At 36.6% G+C, this 27531-nt stretch overlaps 2 protein-coding genes across 2 annotated transcripts in view; one reads left to right on the top strand and one right to left on the bottom strand.

Moving 5' to 3' along the window:
* The window catches only part of LOC148875452 (protein disulfide isomerase-like 5-4), a 51575-nt gene extending 42588 nt beyond the window's left edge, over nt 1-8987 (top strand). The window contains exons 10-16 of the mRNA XM_088964767.1: nt 3950-4016; nt 4510-4656; nt 4987-5211; nt 7995-8156; nt 8291-8368; nt 8444-8576; nt 8753-8987. Of these exons, the coding sequence (XP_088820893.1) occupies nt 3950-4016; nt 4510-4656; nt 4987-5211; nt 7995-8156; nt 8291-8368; nt 8444-8521 (757 nt within the window). The 3' untranslated portion in view covers nt 8522-8576; nt 8753-8987. The remainder of the gene's footprint in view (nt 1-3949; nt 4017-4509; nt 4657-4986; nt 5212-7994; nt 8157-8290; nt 8369-8443; nt 8577-8752) is intronic.
* A 1064-nt stretch (nt 8988-10051) lies between these two features.
* LOC148875453 (early nodulin-like protein 9) lies at nt 10052-11925 on the bottom strand. Its single transcript, XM_088946387.1, has 2 exons — nt 11605-11925; nt 10052-10862 (listed from the first exon to the last, which is right to left on the bottom strand). The coding sequence occupies exons 1-2, from the start codon at nt 11810-11812 to the stop codon at nt 10375-10377; spliced, it is 696 nt and encodes a 231-aa protein (XP_088802513.1). The 5' UTR covers nt 11813-11925; the 3' UTR covers nt 10052-10374.
* Between the last annotated feature and the right edge of the window lie 15606 nt (nt 11926-27531).

The following is a 27531-nucleotide window of genomic DNA, read 5'->3' on the forward strand; positions in this document are numbered from 1 at the left end:
GAAACACTAATTCTTCCATGAGATGGCCAATGGGAGGAGGAAAAATCTAGTGAATAAACTTGAAGTGGATGGAGTAACTTACGAATCTCAAGAGGAGATGGCCAATTGTTTTGTTGCCCACTTCAAATCTATTCTAAGGGGCCTCTAGGTAATAGGGTGGAGTTGGAAGGTGTCACTTGGCCAAGACTTTATGGCTCCATTTGGAAGGAATACAAATACAAATATGTAGAGCGCAAAACCTTGTGTTTTGTGTTATTTTGTATGTATTTGTACTCCTTCCAAACTGAGCCTATGAGGAAAATAAAGGATGGTTGGAAAGGAACTTTGAGGAGGGCGAAATTAGATGTGCTATTTTCTCTATGGATAGATCTAAAGCACCATGGCCAAATGGATTTACTATGGTTGTCTTTAAAAATTGTTGGAATATTATTAAAGAAGATTTGTTAGAGGCCTTTAGAGAGTTTGAGGAAAGTTCAATAATAAGTCGAGGAGTTAATGCTACTTTTCTAACCCAGATTACAAAGAAGAAAGAGGTCATTCATTCGAAAGACTTTAGACTTATCAGTTTAGTGACTAGCATTTACAAGATTCTGGCCAAGGTCTTGTTGTTGAGGATTAAAGAGGTGCTCCCTTCAATCATCAGCGAAGCTGAAGGTGCCTTTGTTCACGAGAGGCAAATAATTGACCAAATTTTAATAGCAAATGAATGTGTGGAGGAGATGCGAAAATCGGGTAATCAAGGCTTCGTTTGTAAATTGGATCTCGAAAAGGCCAATGATTTAGTGGACTGGAGTTTCTTGTTAGAGGTGCTCAAGCAGTATGGGTTTGGGGACAGGTGGTAGACTTTTATCAAAAGCGTTTGGTAGGGGCCTAAGACAAGGTGACCCACTATCCCCCTTCTTATTCACTTTGGTTGCTGATGCGTTTGGTAGGCTTTTATCAGAAGTAGATAGGGTTGGGTTATTAAGAGGCTAGAAAATAGGTAAAAATAGAATTCCAGTAATCCACCTTCAGTTTGCGGACGACATTATCATCTTTTGAGGATTGTGACTTGGTGAAAGTGAGAAACTTGAAGAATTTGATTATCCTCTTTGAAAGTGCCTCTAACTTGCAAACCAATTTTGAAAAGAGTTGTTTGGTTGGACTAAACTTAGATGAAGGGGTATTGGATATTATTGCTGCATGCTTAGATTGCACCTTCCGAGTGGCCTTTGACCTAACTAAGACTTCCCCTAGGTGCCAGCCCAAAGGAAAGTTGGTTTTGGAACCCCGTGGTGGAAAAGTTTGAAAAAAGATTGGCGGCTTGGAGGAGGAACTACATTCCTTTAGGGGGAAAAGTGACTTTAGTAAAAGATACACTTAATCTGCCAATCTACTTTCTGTCAATCTTTAGGATACCTAATAGGGAAGCAAAGAGGATTGAAAAATTGATGAGAGATTTCCTATGGGAGCTAGGGGAAGGAAAAAAAGGATTACTTGATCAGCTAGGAAGTAGTGAATCAGCTGGGAAGTACTGAGCTGAATTAAAAAAGAAGGGGGGATAAGGCTAGGACAAATAGGAAGAACAAAGCTCTTCTAGGTAGGCTTTGGAGGTGGCCCTTGGAAAGAGAGAGGTTATGGAATGAGGTGGTGGCTAGCATTCAAGGCTGTTCTGAGACTGGTTGGGATGTAGGGGTATCTCGACGGGCTTCACTCGCAACCCCTTGGAAGGCCATTTCAGGCACCCTTCCTAATTTCCTCAGGTATGTAAGGTATGATTTCGTCTTTGGTAATTATTTTATTTTTTGGAACGATATTTGGGTGGGCTCTCAACCTCTAAAAGATTGCTTCCCCTACTTGTACTCTATCTCCCTCTTTAATAATGAGCGTGTTCCAAGATTTCTTTCACCCCCAGTTCTCCCCTTGTCTTTGAATTGGAATTTTGGGTTTTGTAGAGATTTAAGTGAGGAATCTGCTTGTGTCTCTGATCTCTTGCTTCTTTTGGATTTTGTTTGTTTGGACCTCTCTATACCTGGTAGAAGAATTTGGACTCTTAACTCCTAATGGTTCCCTTACTTGTGCTTCTTATCTTAAGTCCCTATATTCTGCCCCTCTCTCCTTGGAGTTCCTTGTCAAAGAAATCTAGTCAAGGCTCATTCCCCCTAAAGTAGTTGTTTTTGCTGGGAAGCCTATTATGGTAAGATCAATTCTATGGATAACCGGCAAAAGAAGAGACCTTTTCTTTGTATATCTCCAAACTGGTGTATTTTGTCTAAAATGCATAACGAGGATCACCATCACTTGTTGTCATCTTGTGCTTTTGCTGCTAATAATTGGAATTGGGTGTTTATGTTGTTTGGGTGCAGGTGGATCTTGCCCTCTGAAGTAAACCTGCTTTTTGATCTGTCTACTTTTGGGCAGCCAACTAAGATAGGGAAACTAATGTGGAAGTGCATCAGAGCAGCCATTTTGTGGAGTATTTGGGAGGAAAGGAATTCTAGAATATTCCAGGAAAAGGAAAGAAGTATCGATGAAGTTAAGAAGTGCATTTTGACAAGAACAATTCAATGGCTAATAACTTCAGATCTGTTTAGAGGATATTCTTTTGATGATCTCTGGAAAAATTGGGCAGAGATGGCTTCCACAATCCCCAAAAAGAATAGACTACAGATAGAGTGGAGATATCTTTCAGGACTAGTGGGAGTTGATGATTCAACAAGGGCTGAGATACTGGCTTTGGTGCAAGGCATACGGATTGCAAATCAACTAGGTGTGGAAAATCTGATAATTGAGGGATATTCTTAAGAAAGTTAATTGGTTTACAAGGAACATGTCAGTCACTTATCAGTGGGTCAGCAGATCAGTAAATGCCATGGTTGATTCTTTGGCAAAACAAGGGGTCTCAAGGGTTGAATTATTTTTCTGCTACTCTATGATTGTATTCTGTTAAGAATTTGTTTTATGCTCTCACCTCTAAGGGGAGGTAACATCTTGTGCCTCCTCTTAGGGTGAATGTCCACGTCCTTTCTTATTATTAATAAAATATTTATTCATTTATCAAAAAAAACCTTATGTATTTAGTTTTCTATTTTATGTACCACTTTTTTCCAAGGTTTCAAACGTCGGTGTTAGTGGAAATATCGGTCACCCAATATAGGAAACATGTTGGAAATGCCATATGGAAATATTGTAAAAATTCTAAACATGGTGGAAACATTGTGAAATATGTAAATATATAGAATCTATGTTTACATTGTGAAATGTGTGGTGCGTTTATTCCAATTGGGCTTTTGCTGAGTTGGTCCATGTTTGTCTTGATTGGTATCTGGTTTGTTGGCTTCTTGGGCCTGGATTGGTCTCCTTGTTGGCATGAATCTTGACATTTATTGGGTTTTCTAGGTTTATATGGTTTATTTGGTGTTTTGGGTCTTTGTTTTAGTGTCATGGCTGCGATAGCCCTCAGCTGCTCTTTTAGTATACACCTCATATGGTTTTTTGCTTTTTTCAATAGTTAATACCTTACCTTTCTCAAATATATATATATATATATATATATATATATATATATATCAATGTTTTAAAATGTGGAGTCATGACGTGAGTTGTTCCACTACCTAGAGGCGTGAGGCACACCTTCACGTTATCTAGTAATAAAACTGCTACTCCACATTATCTAAAATAAAGTCACCAACTTATGATAACTATCTTTTGTACTCCATATTGCAGCAGTAGCTTTCATTGGGGAATCTGTCAATTCTAGTAATATTTTGTTTCAATACCCATGGAAATGGAAATATGTAGTGGAAATATTAGGGCATTATGGACATTTTAAACCATGCTTTTCTCTGGTGGTGTACTCAGTCCTTGCAAGATTAATATGCTACTCTGTGCACTTTTTTCTTGTCCTGAACTGACTTTTTTGGACTTCATTATTTAATAAAAATACCATTCTCACCAATTTCTGATGTAGGGAATCTCATGGCCACCATGATCATGAATCTTACTATGGAGATCGAGATACAGACAGTCTTGTTACGGTATGCCTAATCTTTAGTCCTAGTTTACAGTACCCTTCCAAGTTTGATAATATCATACAAGTTAATCTTTTTTCTATTGGTAGCTAATCAGAACTTTATTAGATAGCCCTAGTACCTTCCTAAGGTGCAATAAAGCTACCAAGAACTACCCACATTACCCATCAAGCGAACAATCAGCAAGATTAACATGATAACCCAAGGGTATTTACCCCAATACAAATGCTATTTATTCTATACCTCTCTAGAAAGTTCGTAGGCAATGGAATTTACCAATTTGGGATCCAGAAGCAGCTAGTGTTTAAGCTGGAAGTTGTCAAGTGCCATCTTCTTCTTTCTATGCTAACTTATAATTGCCTGAGTCCCCTTCCACTAGGAGATTCCGATTACCCCAAGGATCTTCCTGATCTCAAACCTTGGAGAATAAGTTGCATCTCCTTTCATATTTGATTCCTGACCCCAGTAGGACCTGAATACACCTGCAATGTCATCGTAGGCAATGGAAGTTTTGGTTGCACCTCTTCATATGGAGTCTCATAGGCTTGCTTTGGAGAAAAATTCTTCCAACACAACAGATAATGCAAAGAGGCCTGCACCATTGGCAGGAGGATGTAGAATTGAAGGTTTTGTGCGTGTTAAGAAGGTAAAATGTGTTTCATTTAGAGTTTTTAGTTCACTATATGTGTTAATAAATGTTAAGTATTTATTGTTGGGTGTCTATTTTTTTTCACCAACTCCCTGTTGTCATTGACATTCTTTGCTTGTATGAAAAAAACATGTTATTATTGATGGATGGCCTTATGTGTAAGTTGTCTTCTAATTAACTCCTTTGAAGCTCGCTATTTTTCCCTTGTCCTCTCAACTTTTTTTTTTCTTGAATACCTAAAGGATCAGGCTGTTTGACCTATGAACTAGTTGTATTCTTATCTTGGAAGACAAAGACCTGATTTTAAGCTTCCATTTCATTATGAAGGTTCCAGGCAACCTTGTAATCTCAGCACATTCAACAAGTCACTCTTTTGATGCTTCTCAAATGAACATGTCGCATGTGATCTCTCATCTTTCATTTGGAAAGAAGATTTCCCCCAGGGTGATGAATGAATTGAGACGGGTAATTCCTTATATTGGTGGAAGCATTGATCGGTTGAATGGTCGAGCATACATTAGCCATGTTGAGGATGCGAATGCAAATGTTACTGTAAGTTATAAGACTTCCCTTATCTTTGTTTACCATTAATTATTCTGTTAGTCATTTTTTGAATTTTTTTTTCTGAGAATATGCAGCCGTTTCCCATAACTTAATGGCTTGCTGTCTCTGGTAGAAATATTACCTGGAATAGAACTTTACTTTTTCTGATTGAATACAAAGCAAAAACTTATTGCTATGAAGGAAAAAAATCTTCTCCCAAATTAGGGATAAGAGAGCCAGTGCAACACAAGGCTCATGGCTGACCCCTTATGTTGTATGTATAAAACCACTATTTTTCAATAAAAATAAATCAGTATTTTACAAAATTCCCATGGGCCTGGTGCTCCTCAAATAAATGTATCTCTTTTTACTCTTCCCTAGAAAGTGAATCAGCAAAGCAATTGACAGATCTAGGGGCCCAAATGAATGAGCAATCCATGGTTGTTGCCAATGCTTTTGCTTCCCTTATCATGTGTCTGAAAATCTGAAGGCCTGAGGGTTTTGAGATGAACCAAGAACTAACCACTTGGAAATCACCCTCTGTGATAAGTTTGTTGTAATTTGAGGAATTTTCCAATCTTAGTTCTTGCAGGAGTGCAATCATTTCTGCTCTTGAAGAATTCCCTTCACCTACTGGGCTTGAATTGATTCATAATTCTCCAGTTTCATTTCTCGTAACTCCAATTCCCAATTGACTGGGGTTACCATAGCAGCAATTATCATATCAGTTGTCATTCCCCTTTTAGGAGCAACCTAGAATGGGTCTTTGCTGCATTTGTTGAGTAAAACCTGCTACTATTGACCAGTTCCTTAGGATTGAATCCATTGTATCCTAGTCAGGATACAATTAGCCACTTTCACTTTAATAATACCTATTATGCCTTCCGTCTTATCAACCTACAGCACCTATAAGAAGCGAATATGACATTAAACAGAATGGAATGATGATATCTTCCATCTTATGTGTCTTATCAAAACTTCTTCTATTCCTTTCACACTTTATGGGGTCCAAAGACATCTGCTTTTGTACATTGTCACAAAACTTAGCCTCTTTTTATGTATATGGATGACTAAGGATGAGGTTAATTCCAACACCTTTTTGGTAAGTAGCATACTAGAATTTTCCTCAGAAAATGTGTTTGACTCGTTGAATTTGTCACCATTTCTCCTAGACATGATAGAAAGAAGCTGTGTTCCCACTCAAGTGGGTTTTACAACTAATTGGAGTGGCATTGGCACATCTGGTGTCCTTTGTTTTAGACCTTACCAGGCCTTAGTGTTTTAAAAGCGTAAGGCGCAAAAAAGGAGCAGGGGCCAATATGGCCTGAGGCGCAAGGTGAGGTGTGTGCCTTTTTGAAGCAAGGCGCAAAATACAAAATAAATGCTAAAAAATAAAAATAAATAAAAAATAAATAAAAAAATATTAAACATAATATTAATAAAAAATATAAACTTAAATTTCAAAATAAATGTTTTAAAGACCTATTATCTAAAATTAAGATACATAAACATTCATCAAAAATAAAATAAAAATACATAAACATAACATGTAAAGTGTATTCAAATGAAAATTTAAAAATAAAATCAAACATATAATACATTTTCAAGCATGTAAAATCCACGCCCCTCAACTGCGTTACTTCAAGTAGCTAATGTGATGTAAAACATATTACATTCCTGATTCTATGAGCCGCCTTTGTGCCACGCCCCTCAAGGCAAGCCCAAACAAGTCCATGTTAGGTCTTAAATTCTTAGTTCTCACACAAAAAAATAACGATATTATAATTTAAATTGATTTTTAAGAAGTTATTTTATTAGGATGAATGAATGAACAACATTAGCAAATAGGGGGTTCTCGAGGGGCATGGTATGGGGGTCTGGGGGCATAGCCCCCAGCCCAGCCGCTAAGTTGAATAAAAGAAAAAAACGTCAAATTTTCAAAAGACATGCCTGGGCTGAGGCAAAGGCGCATCAGGCGCACCAGGCGTGCGCTGCACCTAGGACCTAGGCGAGGCACATACCTTAAAATGCACCTAGGTGCACCTCAGGCACTCCTTTTAAATCACTGCCAAGCCTCCACTTAATGGGTAGAACAATTGATTTCTACTCTGTATATAGTGGTACAGTTGTTGGGTAGAACCATTTTTTATAGGCTGCTAGATTAATGAATACTTTTTTCATCTCTAAAACCTTATTGGCATTGTCACCTCGTCACATGATATTGGATCACTATTATTTGGACATTCACAAATGTCTGCACGCCAATCTATAGAGAGCCTTGTAATTCAGCTATCTTTCTAGTTTAATATAAGTTTCTGATTTACCTATCAAAAGAAAAAAAAAAATCTATACATCATAGGGAAAATTTTCTGAGGTCCTTTGTTTCTCGTGCTAGAGGGGAGAGCATTGATGGGTCCTCCACAACTCCTAAATTTGATGACGGTACTACTTCCCATTGATCCCTGAGCTTGGATATTCCTTTATGTCAAACAAACAAATGAATGGAATGGAAAAAAAAAAAGGAAAATCTAGTCCAGTACTGTCAAGAATTCATGTAATGTTGGTCCTCATTGCATGTCCAGCATGGTTGCTTTGAGTCTTTGCCCCTTTAGGAGAGCCTGTGGAATAATATTTCAGAGTCCAGTAGATCTGGGTATTTGCTGGAGCCTGGAATGCAACTAATATTTTGGTGCTATACACCAGGAACTACTGTAACATGAGCAGTACATAGATTTTGTAATTTTTTCTTGCTTAGATGTAGATTTGCAAATGTATAACACTTGAATTTGCAGATTGAACACTACCTTCAAGTAGTAAAGACGGAAGTAATAACAAGAAGGGCTTCTCGAGAATATAAATTGGTCGAGGAATACGAATACACAGCCCACAGTAGTCTGGTTCACAGTATAAACATCCCTGTTGCTAAATTCCATTTTGAGCTGTCACCTATGCAGGTTATCATCTACCCCTTGGATTTTATTGTATTATAGCAGACAGGATTCCTATGCTCTTGTTATTTTAACCCCCTTCATTTGAAACTGGGTAGTAGTAACACAAAATACTAACTTTTACCCCCTTCTGGAACCAGGTCCTGGTTACAGAAAACGCAAAATCCTTTTCACATTTCATCACAAATGTTTGTGCCATTATTGGGGGTATCTTCACGGTTAGTATTTTCTCTGCTGGTTTTTTTCTGTTTATTAGTGCTGTTGGTTCTGAATATTCTCTCAATGGATTTCAGGTTGCTGGAATATTGGATTCGATATTACACAACACATTGAGAATAATGAAAAAAGTTGAATTAGGAAAAAATTTTTGACGCTGTTGGGTATATTTCTCTTATCCCCTTTCCAAGGGGGGATGCTTCTCTCGAGGTAATAGCATTATTTTTCCCTTTTTCTTTTTAAAGAAGACCAATGGGAGTCGGAAATGTAACTTTAAGCAAAACTTGCTTATTGCTCTCTGGCATGATTTAAGAAATGATCTTGGTTCCATGGATCAGGGCTAACCAGTCTTTGATTTCGTTTTTTTTTTTTTTCTTTTTTTGTAGTATGATTAACTCCAGACGTGTACACCTTGGTCCAGAATCTGGTTTATGGGGGCCGCCTCCTCTTAGGTTGGTTATACCAAGTTCATGTGTATCAGGTGGCATGATTTGCCACTTTGCTCTGGATTGTCAAAATGTCAACTAATTAGTTGTCCGCTTCGTTACAACTTACAAGGTTATGTTTATTGAATAATTTTGGATCTATTAATGAAATGATGTTTGGGCGTCGTTCAGGCAATTTCTATCATTCATTCTGTGGTGCCCAAAGCAAAGGTTCAAAGTATTGATACTCGACATACATACGCATAAGTCTTGCTTGAATCGCAAGTTTTGAAACAGTAATACTTGTTTTCTTTTCTTAGTTCAGTATTTCAAAAATAAATATAATAGCAAGGGTTCTAATGTTTGAACTATGGAGACATCTTAAATCCTAGTATTTAGCATTTCGGTGATCCTGAAAGTGAAAATCTATGTACTGGTTGTTCAGTTGATCCGTGTGTTATGGAAGTGGTAATTATGGACCTAACATTTGTGCGATAATAAGCATTTGTATTGTGTAAAGTGTATTGCTTGGCAACTGAACATTGGAGATAACATGAATGAATGCTCCTCATAAGGAGTTCAGATCTGCTCCCCTGATGGGGCGCCCCACAACGCATCTCCGCCTTACATTGGGAATATCTCCCAGTGATGATATCATCGGGTCTAGTATTATCATCGGGAAATGTTCCCAATACACGGTGGGGATGCGCTGTGGGGCATTGTGGGGCACCCCCTTGTGGGGCGCAGATGTGAACTCCCTCATAAGTTAATAGCATTATCACATCCATGGTCAAAGTAGTAGTGAAGATACGCTTCAGATGTGAATTTACCTGATTTGGTATTTGGCTATTACCTCAATAGGCACAATGCTACAATCAGTATATATTTTTTACTATAAAAAAATTCACTATATAATTATATATTTTCTCAGGACAACCAGCTTCACTGCTTTAAAGAACAGATGAGTTTATGTTTTTCCAGGTTGTGAAATTAAGATAAGTCGATTCCACTGGTTAACTTTTTATAATCGTAGCAGATGCAAAGGGAAAAACACTGAGCTGAGAAAACAATGCGACATTGCCGAATTGTTGATTGTTTCATCCCTTGATACAAAAAAATAAATAAATAATCATATTTCGTTTCAAAGGTAGATAGGTACTATCCCATTCCCATGTATGGTATGATCTTCTGCGTCTTCGTATGTTAACAGAAAGTAACTGAAAATTTATTATCTAAAAAAGAGAATAAAGAAGCAAGAAATCACAAACCAAATATTTTATTAAAAAAAGAGGATTAAGAAAGAAGATACCCGTTATCATACAATAAAGGAACTCGTTTATTTCTTATTTACATTGCTCTGTATACGATAAATTTCCCACCGACCCAAGCAGTTAAAATCTTATTTTTCCAATTTTTTACGAGGAAATAAAACACCATGACCAAGCCAACCTTGAAGACACAGATGGGTTCACCGAGGTAACTGTGCAAAAAGGATCAGTAGAAAGGAAGTATTGTGAAAAGGAAAAAAGGAAACAAAAGAAAAACCAATCCGGCTCATACAAATATTCGAAACTCAAAAGGAATCAGAGGATTAAGAGAAGATATGAACCGACGAATGCTCCAATTGAACCGATGAAAATCACCAACACCGAAGAGGCTCCACTTGGAGGGGAAGGTGAAGGTGAAGCTGGAGTCTCACTAGGAGTTGGGGACGGGACGATTTCAATAGAACCAGATGGCGAAGGGGGAGGAGTCAGATTTGTCTCGTTTGAGTTGGGTGGTGGAGGAGCCAAGATTGTCTCGTTTGAGTTGGGTGGTGGAGGAGCCAGTTCTGTGCTGTTTGAGCTTGAAGATCGGTTGCTTCTGTCTGCCATGACTACTACCACCATCTTCTCGTTTTTTAGACAGTTCTCTATACTCCCACTTATAAAGTAGAAGGGTCCAGATTGATTGAACTTGAAGGAAGTGTGGCCATCGTTGAATAATGAAATGGGTTGTGCTGTGCTGCAGTTGGTGTAATCCTCCTTGTTAACTTGAAGCACCGAGTCATTGTCAGGTGGGTAGACGAACACTGCGTTAATGGTGAAAAAAAGTGGATGAGTAGTTACAAACTTGCCAACAAATCATTTGACGATGAGCATAAATCATAAGCAAAACATTCCTGTTTACAGTAATTGGCTAAACCCATGGAGCCTGTTTGTCACGATTCACCCTCAATTTGGACTATTGATTAATAAATCAATAATTGGCCGATGGGCTCGTCCACATACCCTCCTACCCGAGGCTATTTCGCTTTAAACCTTCAACCTTGTAATCTTGTATGGGAACTGGGAATTCATCACTCATCAGTAATGACTTAGTCAGGGGTTTTGATTGGTCAAAACTCTTTTCATATCATATCTTTTCGATACAATCTTTTGCAGTCGTGCATTGAAAACATCTTCATATTTATATATTTTTATTTATGAGAAAATATTCCCAATGCACAACTGGAAGAGACTAAGACTGTGAGGAAGTGTAAGGACAAAATTCCAATTCTGGATGATCAGGTAGGATCAAACCAAACCGGCTCAAAACCAAAAGGACCTGAACCACCTTGTTCAGGCTGTGAATCACTTCTTGCATTGGTGTAGCCCAACAATGGGGCATTGGGGCGCATATACTAGGCATTCCTAACCAAAGTTGAAAAAAAAAATCCCATTAATGGCGTGGTTAAGTTTATCCAATGGATGCAATTAGAACTAATGCCATGCAGTCAGACCAATACTGCTTGAATGGCCAATCTCCCTGTAAAAATAAAATCTTCAACTTACGCAGGGAGTCTTCAATTTGGAATCGATGCATCTCTGCCCATTGATTGTAGCTGGGTGCATTGGGATCAGTGGGCACGGTCCACCCCTTTGAGCCTCCGACCTTGAACTCTGTTGCACCAACTCTTTGCATCAATAGCAAAAGACCAACGATACTTAAAGCATGAAACGCTCTGACTTCGTAATTTGATCTTAGAATGTTGTTGGCCATTTGAACAGATGGGTCTTCAGCTCAAAGGATGGGGACCTAGCCAAAACAACTACTGGGGACTGGAGTTGAAGGGTTGATATGAATTGTGATCATAGCTAAGGTTTTTGTAGGCTTCTCTGCAAGACCTTTACAACCTGTTTCAGTGAAGCTTTCGCTTCTTTTTTTTTTTTTTTTTTCTCTTCTTACTTTGAATATCTTAACTACTGGTGCAAAGCATATGAGAAGCACTTTATGATGAGCTGGGCTATTCTTATTCCCTTTTGCTTCTACTTATTTAGCTTAGTTTACGAGGTTATGCCTTGCTTGACCATATTAAGAATATTCATGCCTTGTATCTTAGGTTAGATTGATCTGGGAACAGTAGTCGTCTCACGATTAAGGCTGTTCAAATTCAAGCTCAGTTTCCGTCAGTTCTAGGAATTCAAGTTAATATGAACAACCCGATGCACTTTATTAGAGTTGAAACAACAATTCTAGTTAAACTTTTTGGACAGCCATGAGTGCTGATCAGTGAATTAAGTTACTTTATTCATGTTTAAGTTTGACATTGGTAAATCATCTTTAGACTCTTTAGGATTGAAGTATTGCTAAAGCAATATCTAACACGCATCTTCACAAATAAATATTAATATAGTTGCAATTGATATGTAATAACCAATGAGTATTAAATTATAGAAATATTGATGGGTTAAGGCCCTGTGTGATGATTAAGTACTTGTTAAAAGAAGTACTTGCAATTGATAAGTACTTCTTAGAAGTACTTGTTTTAACAACCCTTTAGGCTGTTTGGTAACTTACTTTTTCAAATCACTTATTATGTTTTTAAGTACTTATTGGGGTGGGAATGTTTGGTAAGCTACTTTCCCCATAAGTGCTTATATTTATTCAAATGACAATTTTAGCTCTTATTTCTCTCATACATATATACAATACTTTTCAATAGTAGTAGTAGTAGTATAATAATAATAATAATAATAATAATAATAATAATCATAATAATAATAATTATAAATAATAATAATAACTAAAATTAACAATAGTAGTAGTAGTAGTAGTAGTAGTAATAATAATAATAATAATAATAATAACAATAATAATAATAAGACGATGAATAGGGGGTTGTTAACATTGCAACTCCCCTATTCTCCCTTCGAGCGATAGAGAGCGTCGACAACCTCTCCTTAGTCTTTCTCTCTCTCTCTCTCTCTCTCTCTCTCTCTCTCTCTCTCTCTCTCTCTCCTTTTCTACTTCTCCTTTGTTTTTGTTCTTCTATAACCATTAAACCACGAACAAGACACTGTTCATCTTCCTCTCCAAAAGAGAACCAACGATGGCTGAACGTCTCTCTTTTGATTCTTCGACACCTGAATGGCAGCGACGACTACAAAAGAGAACCAGATCTGAGATCGAGCTACAAGCTCTATTTCAAAGATCTGAGATCGAGCTACAAGCTATGTTTCAGAGATCTGGCTTCAAAGCATAGAGGAAAGAGGCTAAACGGCAGGTCCACCAGCCACGGTTCCTCACCATCGATCGTCGCTGGTGGACCTACAACTGATGCACTACTACTGCTAGGGTTTGAGGATCGAATGAGTGGAGAAAGGAGAGGTATAAACTCGTGAGGGTATTTTAGTCATTATACAAATTTGTCAGAGACTGGTTTGTCCTAATATTTTGTAGAAGTAAAAAAAAGCCAACTTGAAGTCACTTTTTCAAATAAAGTATTTTTTCCTCACTTTTTTACCAAACACCCATAAGTTCTTAAAAACCACTTAATGTGTGGTCCTGTGTCTTAAAAGAAGTACTTACTAAAAGTGTTTTCAAATAGGGCCTAAGTTAGTTTTAGACTTATAAAAGGCTTGTTGACAATCTTTAGAAGTTTGAGGCTTAAAACAATGTTTTCAAAACCAGATAGGGTTTAAGGATCAGATATCCAACAGGTATGGAAAACTATCTCTAATGCTTGTTAGAAAGTGTTCCCTTACAAGTTGAAGAGGTGAAGAGGCTAAAAGAGCTGGAGGTAGATAAAAAAAGACTTTGAGTGGAAGTAATAAGAAATGGTTTAAACACTCATCTTATAATATATGGTATAATAGTGAAGAGCATCGTTTTCAAAACCGGACTGGACCGGACCAGATGGTTGGACTGGAAAAACCAGGAATCGGTCATGTGACCAGTTCTGTTTTTCCCCAAAACCAGATTTTTACCAAAAACCATTGATTTTGGTTAGTAAATTGCTGATTCGGACAGTTAATTGTTCAAATGGTTTTGACCATTTCTTTTTAATTTTTAATTTAATTTTATTTGTTAGAACGAACCGATCATTCAGTTCGAACAGTCGAACCATTCGACCAGGAACCCAACCCCTAACCAATTCATTCTCTGAATCGGCTTTAAAAACCTTAGTGAAGAGAATGGAATGATAAAATATGATTGATATACATGTAGCCGACCCCATATAGATGAGACAATGATGATGATGATCCCACATATATGACATACATGGATTTGAATTTGATTTGATTTGAGAGCATAGTGTAAGTATGCACCCTTTTTTCCTTTTTTTTTCTTTTCCTATGCTCACATATTTGTGATTTGTCCATTTCCTTTTTCTTTCGTTTTCTCTCTCTCTTAATTTCCCTCCTATAATCTCTCTCCTTCCCTATTTCCCTCTTCCCAACGTCTCTTTTTGGACCCTTTTTGGATAGTTATGTATCTCAATTAAAAAAAAAAGAGAGACTCTAGGTGGTAGATCTCCTCTAAAAAAGAAAAAACAAATAAAAAAAATAAAACCATTGGGCTCTCTTCCTTTTCTCTGGGGTAGCTATGTATCAATCTCACAAAATCCCATAACAAGGCCATCACAATCACTTACAAGCTCTTCCCACCGATCAATCTTTCGACACTCCAAATATCTTGCAACATTTATTTATTCATCTTTTTATTTCTTTAATAATATACTGGCGACCTCATTGGTTGAGGTGATTTTCATGGTTTTCAAAACCGGACTGGATGGTCAGACCGGAAAAACTGAGAACCAGTCAGACGACTGGTTCCGTCTTACTTCAGATTTATTGTTTTACCAAAAATCGTTGAATTGGACAGTCGAACCATTTGAACCATTTAACAGTTTAGCCATTTTTTATTTTTATTATTTTTTGTCAAAATGAACTGTCCATTCGATTTAAATGATCACACCGTTTGACACAAAAACTGGACCCCTCACCAGTTTGTTGTCCGATTAGATTTTATAAACCTTGAGGCACACCCCTACGGCTCCACAATAAAGCCACCATCGGCCCCATCCGCCTCAAAACCGACGGACAAAAATCAATGTATGCAACATCTTTGTTAAGAGGGCAAGCTACGTATCATATTCAAGCATAAGGGTATGTTCCAAACGTTTTTTGTCTTTTCCAGTTCATGTTTGATGAAAATTTGTTAGATTTGAATCTTAAACCACAATATTTACATACATCTCTAATTCAGACTAGGGGTGCTCACGGTTCGGTTTTTGGAATCAAACCAGTATTATTGGTTTTTGAAAAATCGGTATCCAGAATCAAACTGAAGTTAGTCGGTTAATTGGTTGACTGGTTCGGTTAACTGTTGGTTCAATTCGTCAATTTTTTGGTTTTTAATTTTTACAATATATATTATAAAAATATAATAAAAAATTATAAATATATATGAAATATTATATTTTAAATAATAAATAATATATAATGTATTATAAACATACATATATATTTATATATATAATGCATATTTATTAATTTATAATATATAAAATATAAAATAATTATAAAATAAATAAAAATATATGTATACCGGTTGATTCGGTTAATCATCGGTTTTCTATATTGGTTAACCGAAACCAAACCAATACCTTCGGTTTTTTAAAAACATCAAACCGAAACTAAACCAAAAAATCGATTAACCAAACCGATCGGTTCGATTTTTTGGCTTTTTTTGCTGACCCCTAAGACCAATATATTGCCATAAATCAGAATACACGTTTCTTCAATTCAATTTGTTTTGGGAGATTTGATTAGGTGTTTTCTTTGGTATATTCATTCATTATGTCATATATAGTTTAATTTTAAGGCTCTTGGATTACATTACTGTAATTGTTTAATTATTCTAGATTTCTTCACATACATATATGATCCCCCTTCTAACACCATTTGAAACATTTAGTATAGTTGAACTCTTAATTGAGTTGAAGCGTAGTTTATTCTATTCATTAACTTATTTAACACCATCAACCCTCATTAATTCATTTGTTCATTATCAAAACCCTATCGCTTGAATTAATTTATCCATTTTCTTTTGCATTTGTTAGTTTATTTATTAGCTTGTTTATTGCTTATTTACTCATTGGTTGCTTATTTACTTATTTACTTACTATTTGTACAATACAAATCAGATGTTAATATAATCATCATCTTCTTACCCATTTCCTCACCAATACCCACTCTTACACTCTCTCTACCCACTGCCCAATCATTTCCATCAGGGGAAACTCTTTTTATTTCCTATAAACCTCAAGACAATCTTGAATTAATGGTTAACAAGTTAATACATAAATAGTCAGATGACCAAAAAACCTTCTTAGAACTTCTTCCCTACATGATCTTTGTTCTCTGTTCCCCTTTACATTATTGTAGTTTCTTTTCCTCCCAACTTTATCTTCCCTCAATTCATTTTGTATGATGGAACCATGGTTTTCGAATAGCCATTGACCTGGACAGTCGGACCATTCAGCTCGGAAATAATTTAGGCAATCGGTTCTATTTTCCCCAAACACAGTCTTTGGAAAAAAATCATTGAATCGGTTAATGACCAATTGACACAGGTGGTCGAACTGTCAACCCATTCAACGGTTGTTGGTCATTTTTTGTTTTTAATTATTTTCTTAATTTTTATGGTCAAAACGGGTTGTTCGTTTGAACCGGATAGTCAAACCATCGACCTAAAAACTAGTAACCAGAACGGTCCCATTTTTTTGTCACTTTTTAAAACCACGAATGGAATATGAAATCCCCACACTTACATGAAAGCCTTTCTCATTATATATGTCAACATTCAACACAATGATGATTTACTCCTATAACTTTTCCCACAAAGTCTCATAGGCATTGCATTTGCATGGTTTACAAATCTCCCTAGCCAATCCATTACCACATTTTTTTTTCAGATATCTTGCTTATTTATTAACCAATTTGCTTATAACCTCGAAATTGAAGTAACCTTGCTTATAACCTCAAAATTGAAGTCAACTTAGATGATTTAACAAACATGAAATAGAAAAAATAATGAAACCTTTTCCCAATTCTATAATAGATGGAAACCTTAAAAAGTTAATTACCAGGTACTCGACTAGAACATTTCTTAGTTTCCACTTTTATACATGCACTTATCCCCCCAATTTCATTTTAAGTTATCCATACTTTGTTTCACCATCTTTGAGAAAGTCATCCAATATGGTATAATCATCCAAAAATTCTTTAAAACAAATGGAACTTTTCCTTTTAGATCCCCTAGTAGCATTTCTTCTAACACTCATGCCCAACCCCATACTTCCATTTACAACACTAATCAACACTTAACATACAAACCAACCCAAAGAAATAATGAATGAAATCCACTTAAAATTTTTAACATTGATTACACTGACCTTTTCATAGTTTACTCCAACATAACGTGATCTAACACCCAAAAATCAAACATATCTAATGCACCTAGACACAAACACTATAGAGAAGACTAGTATTGTCACTTCCACCACACACAAGGACACCTTGCAGGAAATTGTAGTGCCTTTAAATATTTTGTACAAGACCTAATTGAGAAAAACAAACTCTCAATTGACACCCCTTCATCTACCACTCGACCACCTACCACACCACAAAATGCTTTTTCTAACTTAGGGATTTTTACAAACCTATTACCTACCTATCCGTTTGGTGTAAATATGACCCAACCTCCCTTTTCTTCCACTTCAATACCTCATTCCCACCAAATTAACACTTTAGAGATCCACCATTTCGATAAACATTCCTTTCTCAAACACCCAACCAATAGCCCAACAAATTTCACTACACCAACTTCTCCAAAATTCAAATATTCATCGTAATATATTTAATAACATTTTAGCTCACATTCACATATAATCCACCCTATATCTCTTTGAATTAAAGACTTTGTTTAAACCATTACTAACTTCTCATCCTATCAATTGTACCTCCAAAAGGAAAATGCAAAACAAAGAGCCTACTCCTACCACCATTAGAATCCAAAACAAGGTTATAAATAATAAATATACTTCTAATATTCATCACAATCAATTAAAACATCAAATACTAATACACATACCTCTCCAATTGCATTCACCTCCATAGTTCATCCCACATCCACTACATTACTCTTTTAATCTTTTACAACTTCTCCTAAGAGACCCACATACCATGTTTCTCGTACCACCTCATCTTTTCCTACTAACAATACATATAAACCTCCATTAAAATATGTCATAACCCAACATGTAATACCACTTAAGAATCCATCCTTTAACCTCCACACACATTTCATTAACAATTTTCCCAATACCATCCATATGGTTCACTCTTATGCTTCTTCCTCTTCGCTCACTCACTTTTCCTCTTAGATGGATTATCACCCCAAGGTCTCCAACTAATTTCCCCTTACAATCTAGTTCTCCTCATCTAGAGACTATTTCTATACTCCATTACTACCCTTAGCATTTTACCTTCTTGCATTCTCAACTTTCTTAATCACATTGTTCACTTTTTATCATATTTTATTTAAATCCTATATTAGACATTCAGTAATCTAATTTTTTTCTCAACATTTTTCTTATCACTATAAGTCTACAATATCCCTATACCCATTATACTAATAACTATAAGCCATTGGACAATTATGGTACAACACTCCTAAACCCCTATGACATTTAGTCTATTTTTTCTAGATTTTATAATTTTATTTGGATAACTCAAAATTTTCAAACAAAAACCATAAAAATGAACTTTGGCAATCAAAATATTATATAATTAAGAATAAATTAGGGTGCCTAAAATTTTGCTTACACTCTTTGTTTCACTACATATCTTTTCAAGCATCAACTATTGCTACACCTTAGTTGTTCATGACACTAAAACCGTTTTACGCATGGAATTAGAATTTTAACCTTTGCTTATTTTATTGCACAAAATGAGCCCAACCAACAAACTATGACAACCATGGTTGCACCACTTAGATCTCTTTGCAAATACCTTTCGTTACAACTTTTAAGTCATTTCCATACTTATCAAAGATGCATGATTTGCTATTATTATCAATGCATGAGCATCTTAGCTTTAATGTTGGTGATACGATACTTGGACACTTTCAATTTCTATAGAAAGTTCCATTCCACTTGTATAGACCATTTATTATGATTATCACTTATTTCTTTTCTTTGTTTATAATTTAATTCATGCTAATGATACCTTTTCTTTCTCTTATTGGCATTATGTGTTAATCTATGGCTTGTCTTATTGCTATGGTTATATCATGTTGGATGACCCCATCACCATGCCCTTTTCTTAGTTTTACCTCTTTCCGCTCATCTAATAACACCCTTGACTAGTATATTATTATTGCTTCTCTTTATTCTCTCTTTAAATTTTCTTTACATACTTGTAGTTTTATTTCATTTTATTCTCTTATCTCTTACATTATACATTTTTTACCTCTAATACTATGATTTATTTTCTTTCACTACACAGATAAAAAAAAGACATGGATTGAAGTAGTAAAAAATGATTTAAGTGCTTGTAATTTAACAAATAGTTTTGAAATTAAACATAATAAAATGGCGAAATTGGATTCATGTAGCTGATCCCTTATAGTTAAGATAAGGCTTGGATGATAATGGTGATGATGGCAGGCACATGAGGGACTTTGATGCTCTTCATACTTACCAATCGAATGTGTAGAGAGATTGGTTTGTTTAGGCTTAAATGATGGTAAGGAGTAAGACTCATAGATCTACTAGTAGGACTTTTTTTCCCACTTGCTATGGTTTCTAACAATTCAAATTCATAATCTTTCACCCCTTTGAGCATCATATCGAGCAAATAAAAATAGGACTTAATTGCTGGTGAGAATGTAGGAGATGGTAATGTCGATTGTAAGCAGACATAGATCAAATAAGAATGGATATTGCAGTCTTTGACCAGGTGTGTTGTTTTATTTCTATGTTCTTTCTTGGGGATAAAAGCAATGTTGAAGGTTATATTTGATTAACATGGATGGTTATGTATCCATATTATTTTCAATAGGTTGATCATCATCAGTTTTTTTTGCCTTTGATGAAAGTATCAATTCTACAGTTCGGCAACCCTTCATTTGGTCTGATCCTAATAGTAGTGTTGTTTAATTATTAAGCTAATTTGCATTTTCCCAATTGAATAAAACAAGGGAAAGCAACACAGAAAAATGTGAATCATATATAGAAAAGACTAGTTAATAATGATCCAATCAAGTTGTTTCGGTTTTCTTTTGTAATTCTACAAGTTTTTGGCCAATTCCTCAATGAGGGTTTGATGCAGGCCTAGTCCAAGTCCAGTGACAGTTCAAATTAATGGCCAGGCATAGTTTTGAGATAATATGATAATATCATGCAGATATGATGCCTAAAGGTATGGTACTGAGAATTTTGACCAATCAAAACTCCCCTTCTAAATTTTGAAGAATTCAATAATAACTTTTATATTAAAAATAGATAATCTATAAAGTATATAGTAGGACTCGGTACAAGGTTGAGTTTAGTGCTAATATGGACATGGGATTGAACACATGGCCCAACCCAATCAGTCTACGTAGTGGACAGTATAGAATTTGAATTGGCAACAAGATTCGTCCACAAGGCAAAAACTGATGAGATCATGTAGGGAAGCTTCCTCCTTGACCAGGGTAAAGGAACCTTGTTCTTTCTACTTGTACAAGTACTATTTTTTTACAAGATCAAACTTTATGAGGTAGGATTTAGTCACAAGTCTCCACTCCAATTGGTCAGAGGCCTTACCAATCGAGCCACTTAGCACCTTCAATACTGAAATTTGTAAACATGGTGCCTTGAAATTTGTCCCCATTTTGCTTGTTAGGCTCAATTTGGAAATAGTACAAATACAAATATGTATAGTGTAAAGCAAATACATAAAAAATAATAAAAATACAAGGTTTTGTATTAGGCTCAATTTGGAAGTACAAATACAAATATGTAGAAAGCCTCTTATTTTGTATTATTTTGTATGTATTTTTACTATACATATTTGTATTTATACTCCTTTAGATTAGGAAGAATGCAAATATACAAATATATTGGAGTTGGGATCACTTTCCTACAAAAATAGTCCTAACATGTTCTAACATGATATGTCTCCACACATCTAAAGACATTATCTTTAAAACATTATTTTTTCCCGCTCCGTTTCATTGAGTTTGTTGTTGGGTTAAGGCAAATTCATTCCCAAAATATAATAGAGCCTAGGGTGAAAAACTATAACTAGCAAAGTTGAAGAATTTTCGAAAAAACCTTTTGTGAGACAGTAGCAAATTGAACTGAGAGAGACAATGGTGAATTTCAATGAGAGAAACTTATTCAAAATTTGTGTTAAGCGACGTGGTTTACACTCTTTAAATAAAATTTGGAGAATCATCTTGAAGAGGGATGTGTTGGTTTGAATGGCCTCTTTGTACAGTTATGATTTCAAACTTTGTGACTTCTCAATTAGTTAACGGTTAGTGATCGTTAATGTTTAAACATTGTCCCTTGATCATACCCGATCAAGTCATGACCGTTGGATTAACTTAAAATGTCAATGGTCATGTTTAATCCTTCAAACCAAATGCACCCTTATGTGCAGCTCAAACTATATGTAATTTTGAAATTTTGCAAAGCAACTAAAATGCACCTCTAAAACACCTCCTTGTACTGTACACATGCATGCAAGCGTGTTGCACTATAACAAGCCTCTATACTCTCATCTCTATAACTTTAAAGAGTGTAAACAAGCTCCTACTTAAAAGCTCAAATCAGTTTCAGTAATCTTTCAATGTGGGACAAGGCTTGAAAGAAGAGAAAACAAGTTAAAACATAGTTTTGTTGAAAATTTTAAAACCGTTTTTCAATGTGCATGTGAAGTGTGTTTTCCATGTAATTTATCAATCAAACCCCATTGGATTTTAATCTTCTAGAGAGATAAAAGTCCAACAATGCAAATATACAAATATGTTGGAGTTGGGATCACTTTCCTACCAAAAACAACCCTAACATGTTCTAACATGATCTATATCCACACATCTCACCATAAGACTAGGACCCACCTTGCACGAGATGTGTGGAGATAGATCATATTGGAACGTGTTGACATGGTGTTTTGTTGGAAAGAGACCTATATATCCATATGGTAATTTTTTCTTTTTTTTTTTTATACAAAGGGAAGAAACCTAAAAACCTAAATCCCACAAGATGAAGCAACCCTCCAAGCGTCAGCAAGAATAAATATAAGCGAGAGAACTATTATAGAAAACTAGAGTTGAAAGGTTCCTCATGTGCCTTAGATTTGCAAGCCAATCTGTATCACAGTTGGCCTCATGACAAGCACGGGAATACGTTATGGTTGAACTTCTTATAGACATTGTAGCATTCTTCAATGATGATTGTGATGTTCTAAGGTGGTGAAAAAAAAAAAAAAAAACTCCTTGATGCCCTTCTATAACTAAGTTGGAGTCCCGTTCGATGATGATCTTCCTTTTGTGGTACTTTGTCACGACTATATGAGCTTTGTGCGCTACCCAAGCTTCTGTTTCATTGATCAAAGTATCAAACACACCCCCACCTTCTTTCTTGCTACAAAGTACGAACAAAAACTTTCCCCAGCCAATCACTAGCAATGACACTGCCCATCCGACCTTCTTGAGTCATCAAAATTTATCTTGGTTATCTCACCATCAGGTGGTTTCCATTTAACAAGGGAGAGGTCCAAGTTGTCATTGGATTTCTTGTCCAAGTAGCAACTGATTTCTAAATCTTGTATTTTCACTCTTCTCAAACTAAGCCTTAATATTTACAAGAAAGCCATATTGATGGTTGAGTTTCACATTTTTCCTACGTATGAAACAATCAATATGTACTTACAAGCATGTACACTTACATTTTTAAGGATAGCTTCAAGTTTATATATAACGGAATATGCAAAACACATAGATCTCTATTTTTATTTATCATTATTTTGAGACATTTTGAATCTTTGATTAAATAAATGCTATATGCTAATCGGATTAGCACATAATTCGATTTATTTATGAAAGTATGTTTAATTAATTAATTTCTACTTTCTATAATTTCTTTATAAGGGTCTTTTGCTAGAACACCCCCTATAGTTTTACAAATTTACTTAAATAACCTACCCTATAGTATGTATTTTACTAAAACACCATTTATAATTTGCAACTTATTTACTTAATCGACCTTTCATTAAGAACTATTTGTTTTTCCATCTGAAAATAGTAACATGATCACCTAAACTAATTGGAAAATGTTCAAGGGCATGGGCCCATGGTTGTTTATTCCAAAAGTACCCCTAAACTAAGTGAAAAATGTTCAAGGGTATGGATCTATAATTGTTTATTCCAAAAGTACCCTTAACACATTTTTTTGTATAGAAAACAAAATTGACCAAATAGAGAAAATTAGAGTGATTGTTTGTGTTATAATAGGGGCAAAAATGGTGTTTTTGTTTTAAGTTTCCTTTAATCAAATTTATTTGAATAGATATTAGGGCTAAAACTATCATTTTCTATTTTTATCTAATGGAAGGTCAATGAAGTAAGTTGATTACAAAAAAGTAGGGGATGTTTTAGAAAAATACAAACTATAGGATAGGTTTTAATAAATTCATGAAATTACAAGGGGTGTTTTTATAAATTACCCTATTTATGAACTAATAAATTAAAAACTAGTGAACCCCAGTCGGGCTGACTTTTCAGCCTGGCCCCCTAGCATGGCAGCAACCTGGTTGACCATTGACCGACCACCGGACGGGAAAACTAGGTCAATGCCTTGGCTGGGCTCAGGCCATGCACCTTTTTAAGGTCGGAGATGACAATCCCCACTATGAAGTCCTTGAATAATTTGCAACCCTACCAACAACAATTGAATTTCATCTATCACCCTCCCTACCAAGAAAGAGAGTGTACTTTTAATGAAAAATTTAGGTTCAGTTTGGAAGGAGTACAAATGCAAGGTTTTGCACTCTACAAATTTGTATTGTTTTTTCTTTCTGTAGAAACCAATCTTAATAGTAATTGCATAGGTATTTTAGACATTTTTATGCCTTTTATTATGTTAGAGGATTCTAATAGAAGGGGTCTACTTGCGACTGTGTCAAAAAGTTTAGGGGAGGTTATTACAATTACCAAACTTCAGGAAAGGTTTCAGCAAAGGTCAGAAACTTCAGGGGAAGTTTCAGCAACTTACCCCTTTATATTTTGTACGTACTTGTCTTGTACATATTAAGGTTTAGTTTGGAAAAAGTATAAATACAAATATGTACACTATAAATAGAAGGTTTAGAAGTACTCTTTTTTTCTAAATAAGGTTTAGAAATATTGTATACAAAGTTAATTTGCATTGTACATAGGTTTAGAAGTATTGTTTATAAGATTTTTCACTAGCAAGATTAAAAAAACAAATATGTAGAATGCAAACACATACAAAATGTAAGTTTTATACTTTGCACATTCGCCGTTAATCTGTATGAGGGAGAAGAAAATGTTCCCACTTGGTACAACTGGGTTTGGTTCATCCCGATATTTGCCTAAAAAAACTACTATGTTAATGTTGGTCATAGATCCATTCCAAGGATATTGAAACCCAACAAAAGTGGGTGCATGCAAGCGGTTACTACGCTATAAGCAATGCTTGGTGAAAAAAACCCAGAAAGGCCCAATTTGCTATTGTTCAACAAAATGCCTTTCCAATAAAGTTTCTTTTAAACAGCTCAAACTATTCCATAAAACCATGCAAGTAGCTCAATCAAAGCTTCTGTCCTTTCAACCCAAACAAGCCCTCTATCATCTACTTCTGCATAAAGGCTGGGAGCCTTGAGAATTCAACAAGTCAATAAGAGGATATAATAAAAACGGTAAATTACAAGGACCCCCTTGTACTATGGGGTTAGTGACAAAATCCCCCCTATACTTTTTTTGCTATAAAGACCCCCTTGAACTTTAGCCGTTAGACAAAGACCCCCCTTGACCGTTAAGTCAGATGACGGAAAGCGTTAGATTACCAAAATACCCTACTAAACTTTTTCTATTTTTTTCCCTTTTTTCTCTTAAAACCTATTTAACCTATTGTTTTCCCTTTCTTCTCTTCTTTTCCCCTCTCTCACCATCCTCTCTCATTCTTTCTCTCTCCCAACTCTCTAAAATGAGAGGATGGAGAAAACCCATTTCTCATCTTCCCTTTCTTCTCTTCTCCATCTTCAATCTCGTCTCTATAGCCGTCACTGACAATGCCACGATCATGGGAAAGCTCGCCACCTCGCTTTCTAGGCGCCCTTCAAACTAGTCAAGCAACAACCCTTGCATATGGACCGGCTTTACCTACGACAACCCCAACCAAGTCACTGGTATCAACCTTCCCAAGAAATCTCTCAACGGTTCTCTCCCTCCAGATCTTAATCAACTCATCCAGACTGATCTGGCACAATCCACGACCTTGGTCACATTTTACGTGAGTAGGGCGCACCCTGCTGGCACATCCAGACTAGTAACCTCCTGATAAGATCAGGAGTAAACTAACTTAATCTGCAGGTAGGATTAAGATTATCCCCTATCCAAATATTGATTTGGATTGGGATAACTCCTAATTAGGAGGTTTTCTTAATCAAGAAAAAAGGAGGAGAAAACCAATTCGAAAATACCAGATTTCGAACCAAGTTTTTCCAGTGGAGAAGAAAGTCTTCTGCGTATAGAGATTAGATCTCAAAAACTCTAGAGAGAAGAAAAGCTACTGAACCATCTTCATCCTAGGAGTTCTCCTCCAGTCGCTGCCAACCCCTCTGGCAAAATTCGATCTTTGTAGTAGAAAGAAGTCAAGAAATCAATTATTGACATCAATCTTGTAGAAAAGACTGAAAAGGATTTGGAGTTCAGAGTTTCCAGTGGGTTCTTGCGAAGGATCCAGTGTGTAGGACGCACCCTGTTGGTTCCGTTCCATCCATAGTTGTGTCATCTTCAGCAGGAGTAGATCTTGGTGTCTTCTTTGGGCGTGAACACCAACTTTGGGAGATATTGTTTCTCCAGATCAGGTATAATTATCCCTTTTACTTTTGATTCAAATCTGGTTTGATTATGGTTCAAGTAGAATCCCTGAATATTGTATTCTAAATTTAGGGAATATGATTCCCTGTTGGGAGAAGGTAGGAAAATTTTTGAAATTTGCCCACCCATTCCGCACCCTTCATGGCGTCCATTACATGGATCCTACTATTTTTTCATGCACAAGCTCTCGAGTAAAGTCTCGGCCTGGAAGCGGGACTACTTCATAGTTCGGAGCAGCACAGGGTGGCCTTTCCCCACTGACTGGAGGGTGGCCATTCAAGACCCCGGTGTTATCCTTGATGGGAAGACTAAGAAGTCACTTCAATCGTGGGCTTAGCTTGGGTTGAATTACAAGGACTTCACAGCCGAGGAGAAACTCATCCAGGCCAGCTTGAGTCCGGGTAGGTTTGTCTTTACTTCGGCTTTTTTGTTTGCATACTTACTTCAGGGTTACTAACGTCGAACTTCACTGCAGGTCCCATGGAGGCGGAAAAGATAGACAGTCAGAGGCTCTTCCGCCAGATGAAGAGGAAGAAGTGCATCGCCAAGAAGGCGCGCATCGAGTCCCCGTAGACCTCTGCCGAGGCTCAACCTCCATAGGCCCCGGCTTCTGAGCCCGAGCTCCCCGGCGCTCAACCCATCATCGACTTGGAGCGAGACATGGTGCCTCAGGGACCCAAGGTGGTGGTAGAGCCCACACCTAATCCTACCGAGACTACTGTCGAGGATGCCACTGAAGATGTCATCGAGGCTCGCCCTGCAGAGGCTACAGCCGAAGCTCGTCTTGTTGAAGTCGCAACTGAAGATTCTAAGGAGTCCACCCATGCGGCAGAGATGTCGGTATCCAGCTCGGGGAGTCAGGAGGGTCAAAGCATTTTGAACCCCCAGTGCAGCCTTCAGAAGAGTAAGGAGGCAGCATGCCTGGAGGAGGTCTCAGAATGGGCTGATCTCACTCCTAGTCAGCTCGGTGCCCGAGCTGCTTCTCATACCATGGTGGTGAGTTCCTTGCAAAGGACCCTCTTCTCTTCTCTTATTTTTTCTTTTTTTTTTACCGGTCTCCTTTTTGTAGGTGAACTCAACAGAGCGTGCCTTGACCCTTCAATCTGACTAGCATCCGAGACGGGCATTGGAAGCTGAGAAGTCATCCCACGCAACCCATACTGAACTGAGGGCAGCTCGCGGTCAGATCCACCGCTTGCAGAATGATGCCTCAGCTCAGAAGAGCTTCATCGAGGTGTTGTTGGCGGAGAAGAGCGAGCTGGCCTAAGACAATGACAAATTGAGGGCCGAGGTGAACGGGTTCAAGGTTGGCCAAGAGG

The sequence above is a fragment of the Nelumbo lutea genome, chromosome 1, assembly GCF_056320005.1.
Source record: "Nelumbo lutea isolate HS-2025 chromosome 1, American lotus-T2T, whole genome shotgun sequence".
In the NCBI taxonomy this organism is placed as follows: Eukaryota; Viridiplantae; Streptophyta; class Magnoliopsida; order Proteales; family Nelumbonaceae; genus Nelumbo; species Nelumbo lutea.

Bases quoted from the DNA above. Each gene is read 5' to 3' on its own strand.
- LOC148875453 (XM_088946387.1), bottom strand. From the start codon at position 11,812: ATGGCCAACAACATTCTAAGATCAAATTACGAAGTCAGAGCGTTTCAT. The intron at 10,863-11,604 runs GTAAGTTGAAGA...CCATTAACGCAG, and splicing joins CCAAATTGAAGACTCCCTGC to TGTTCGTCTACCCACCTGAC.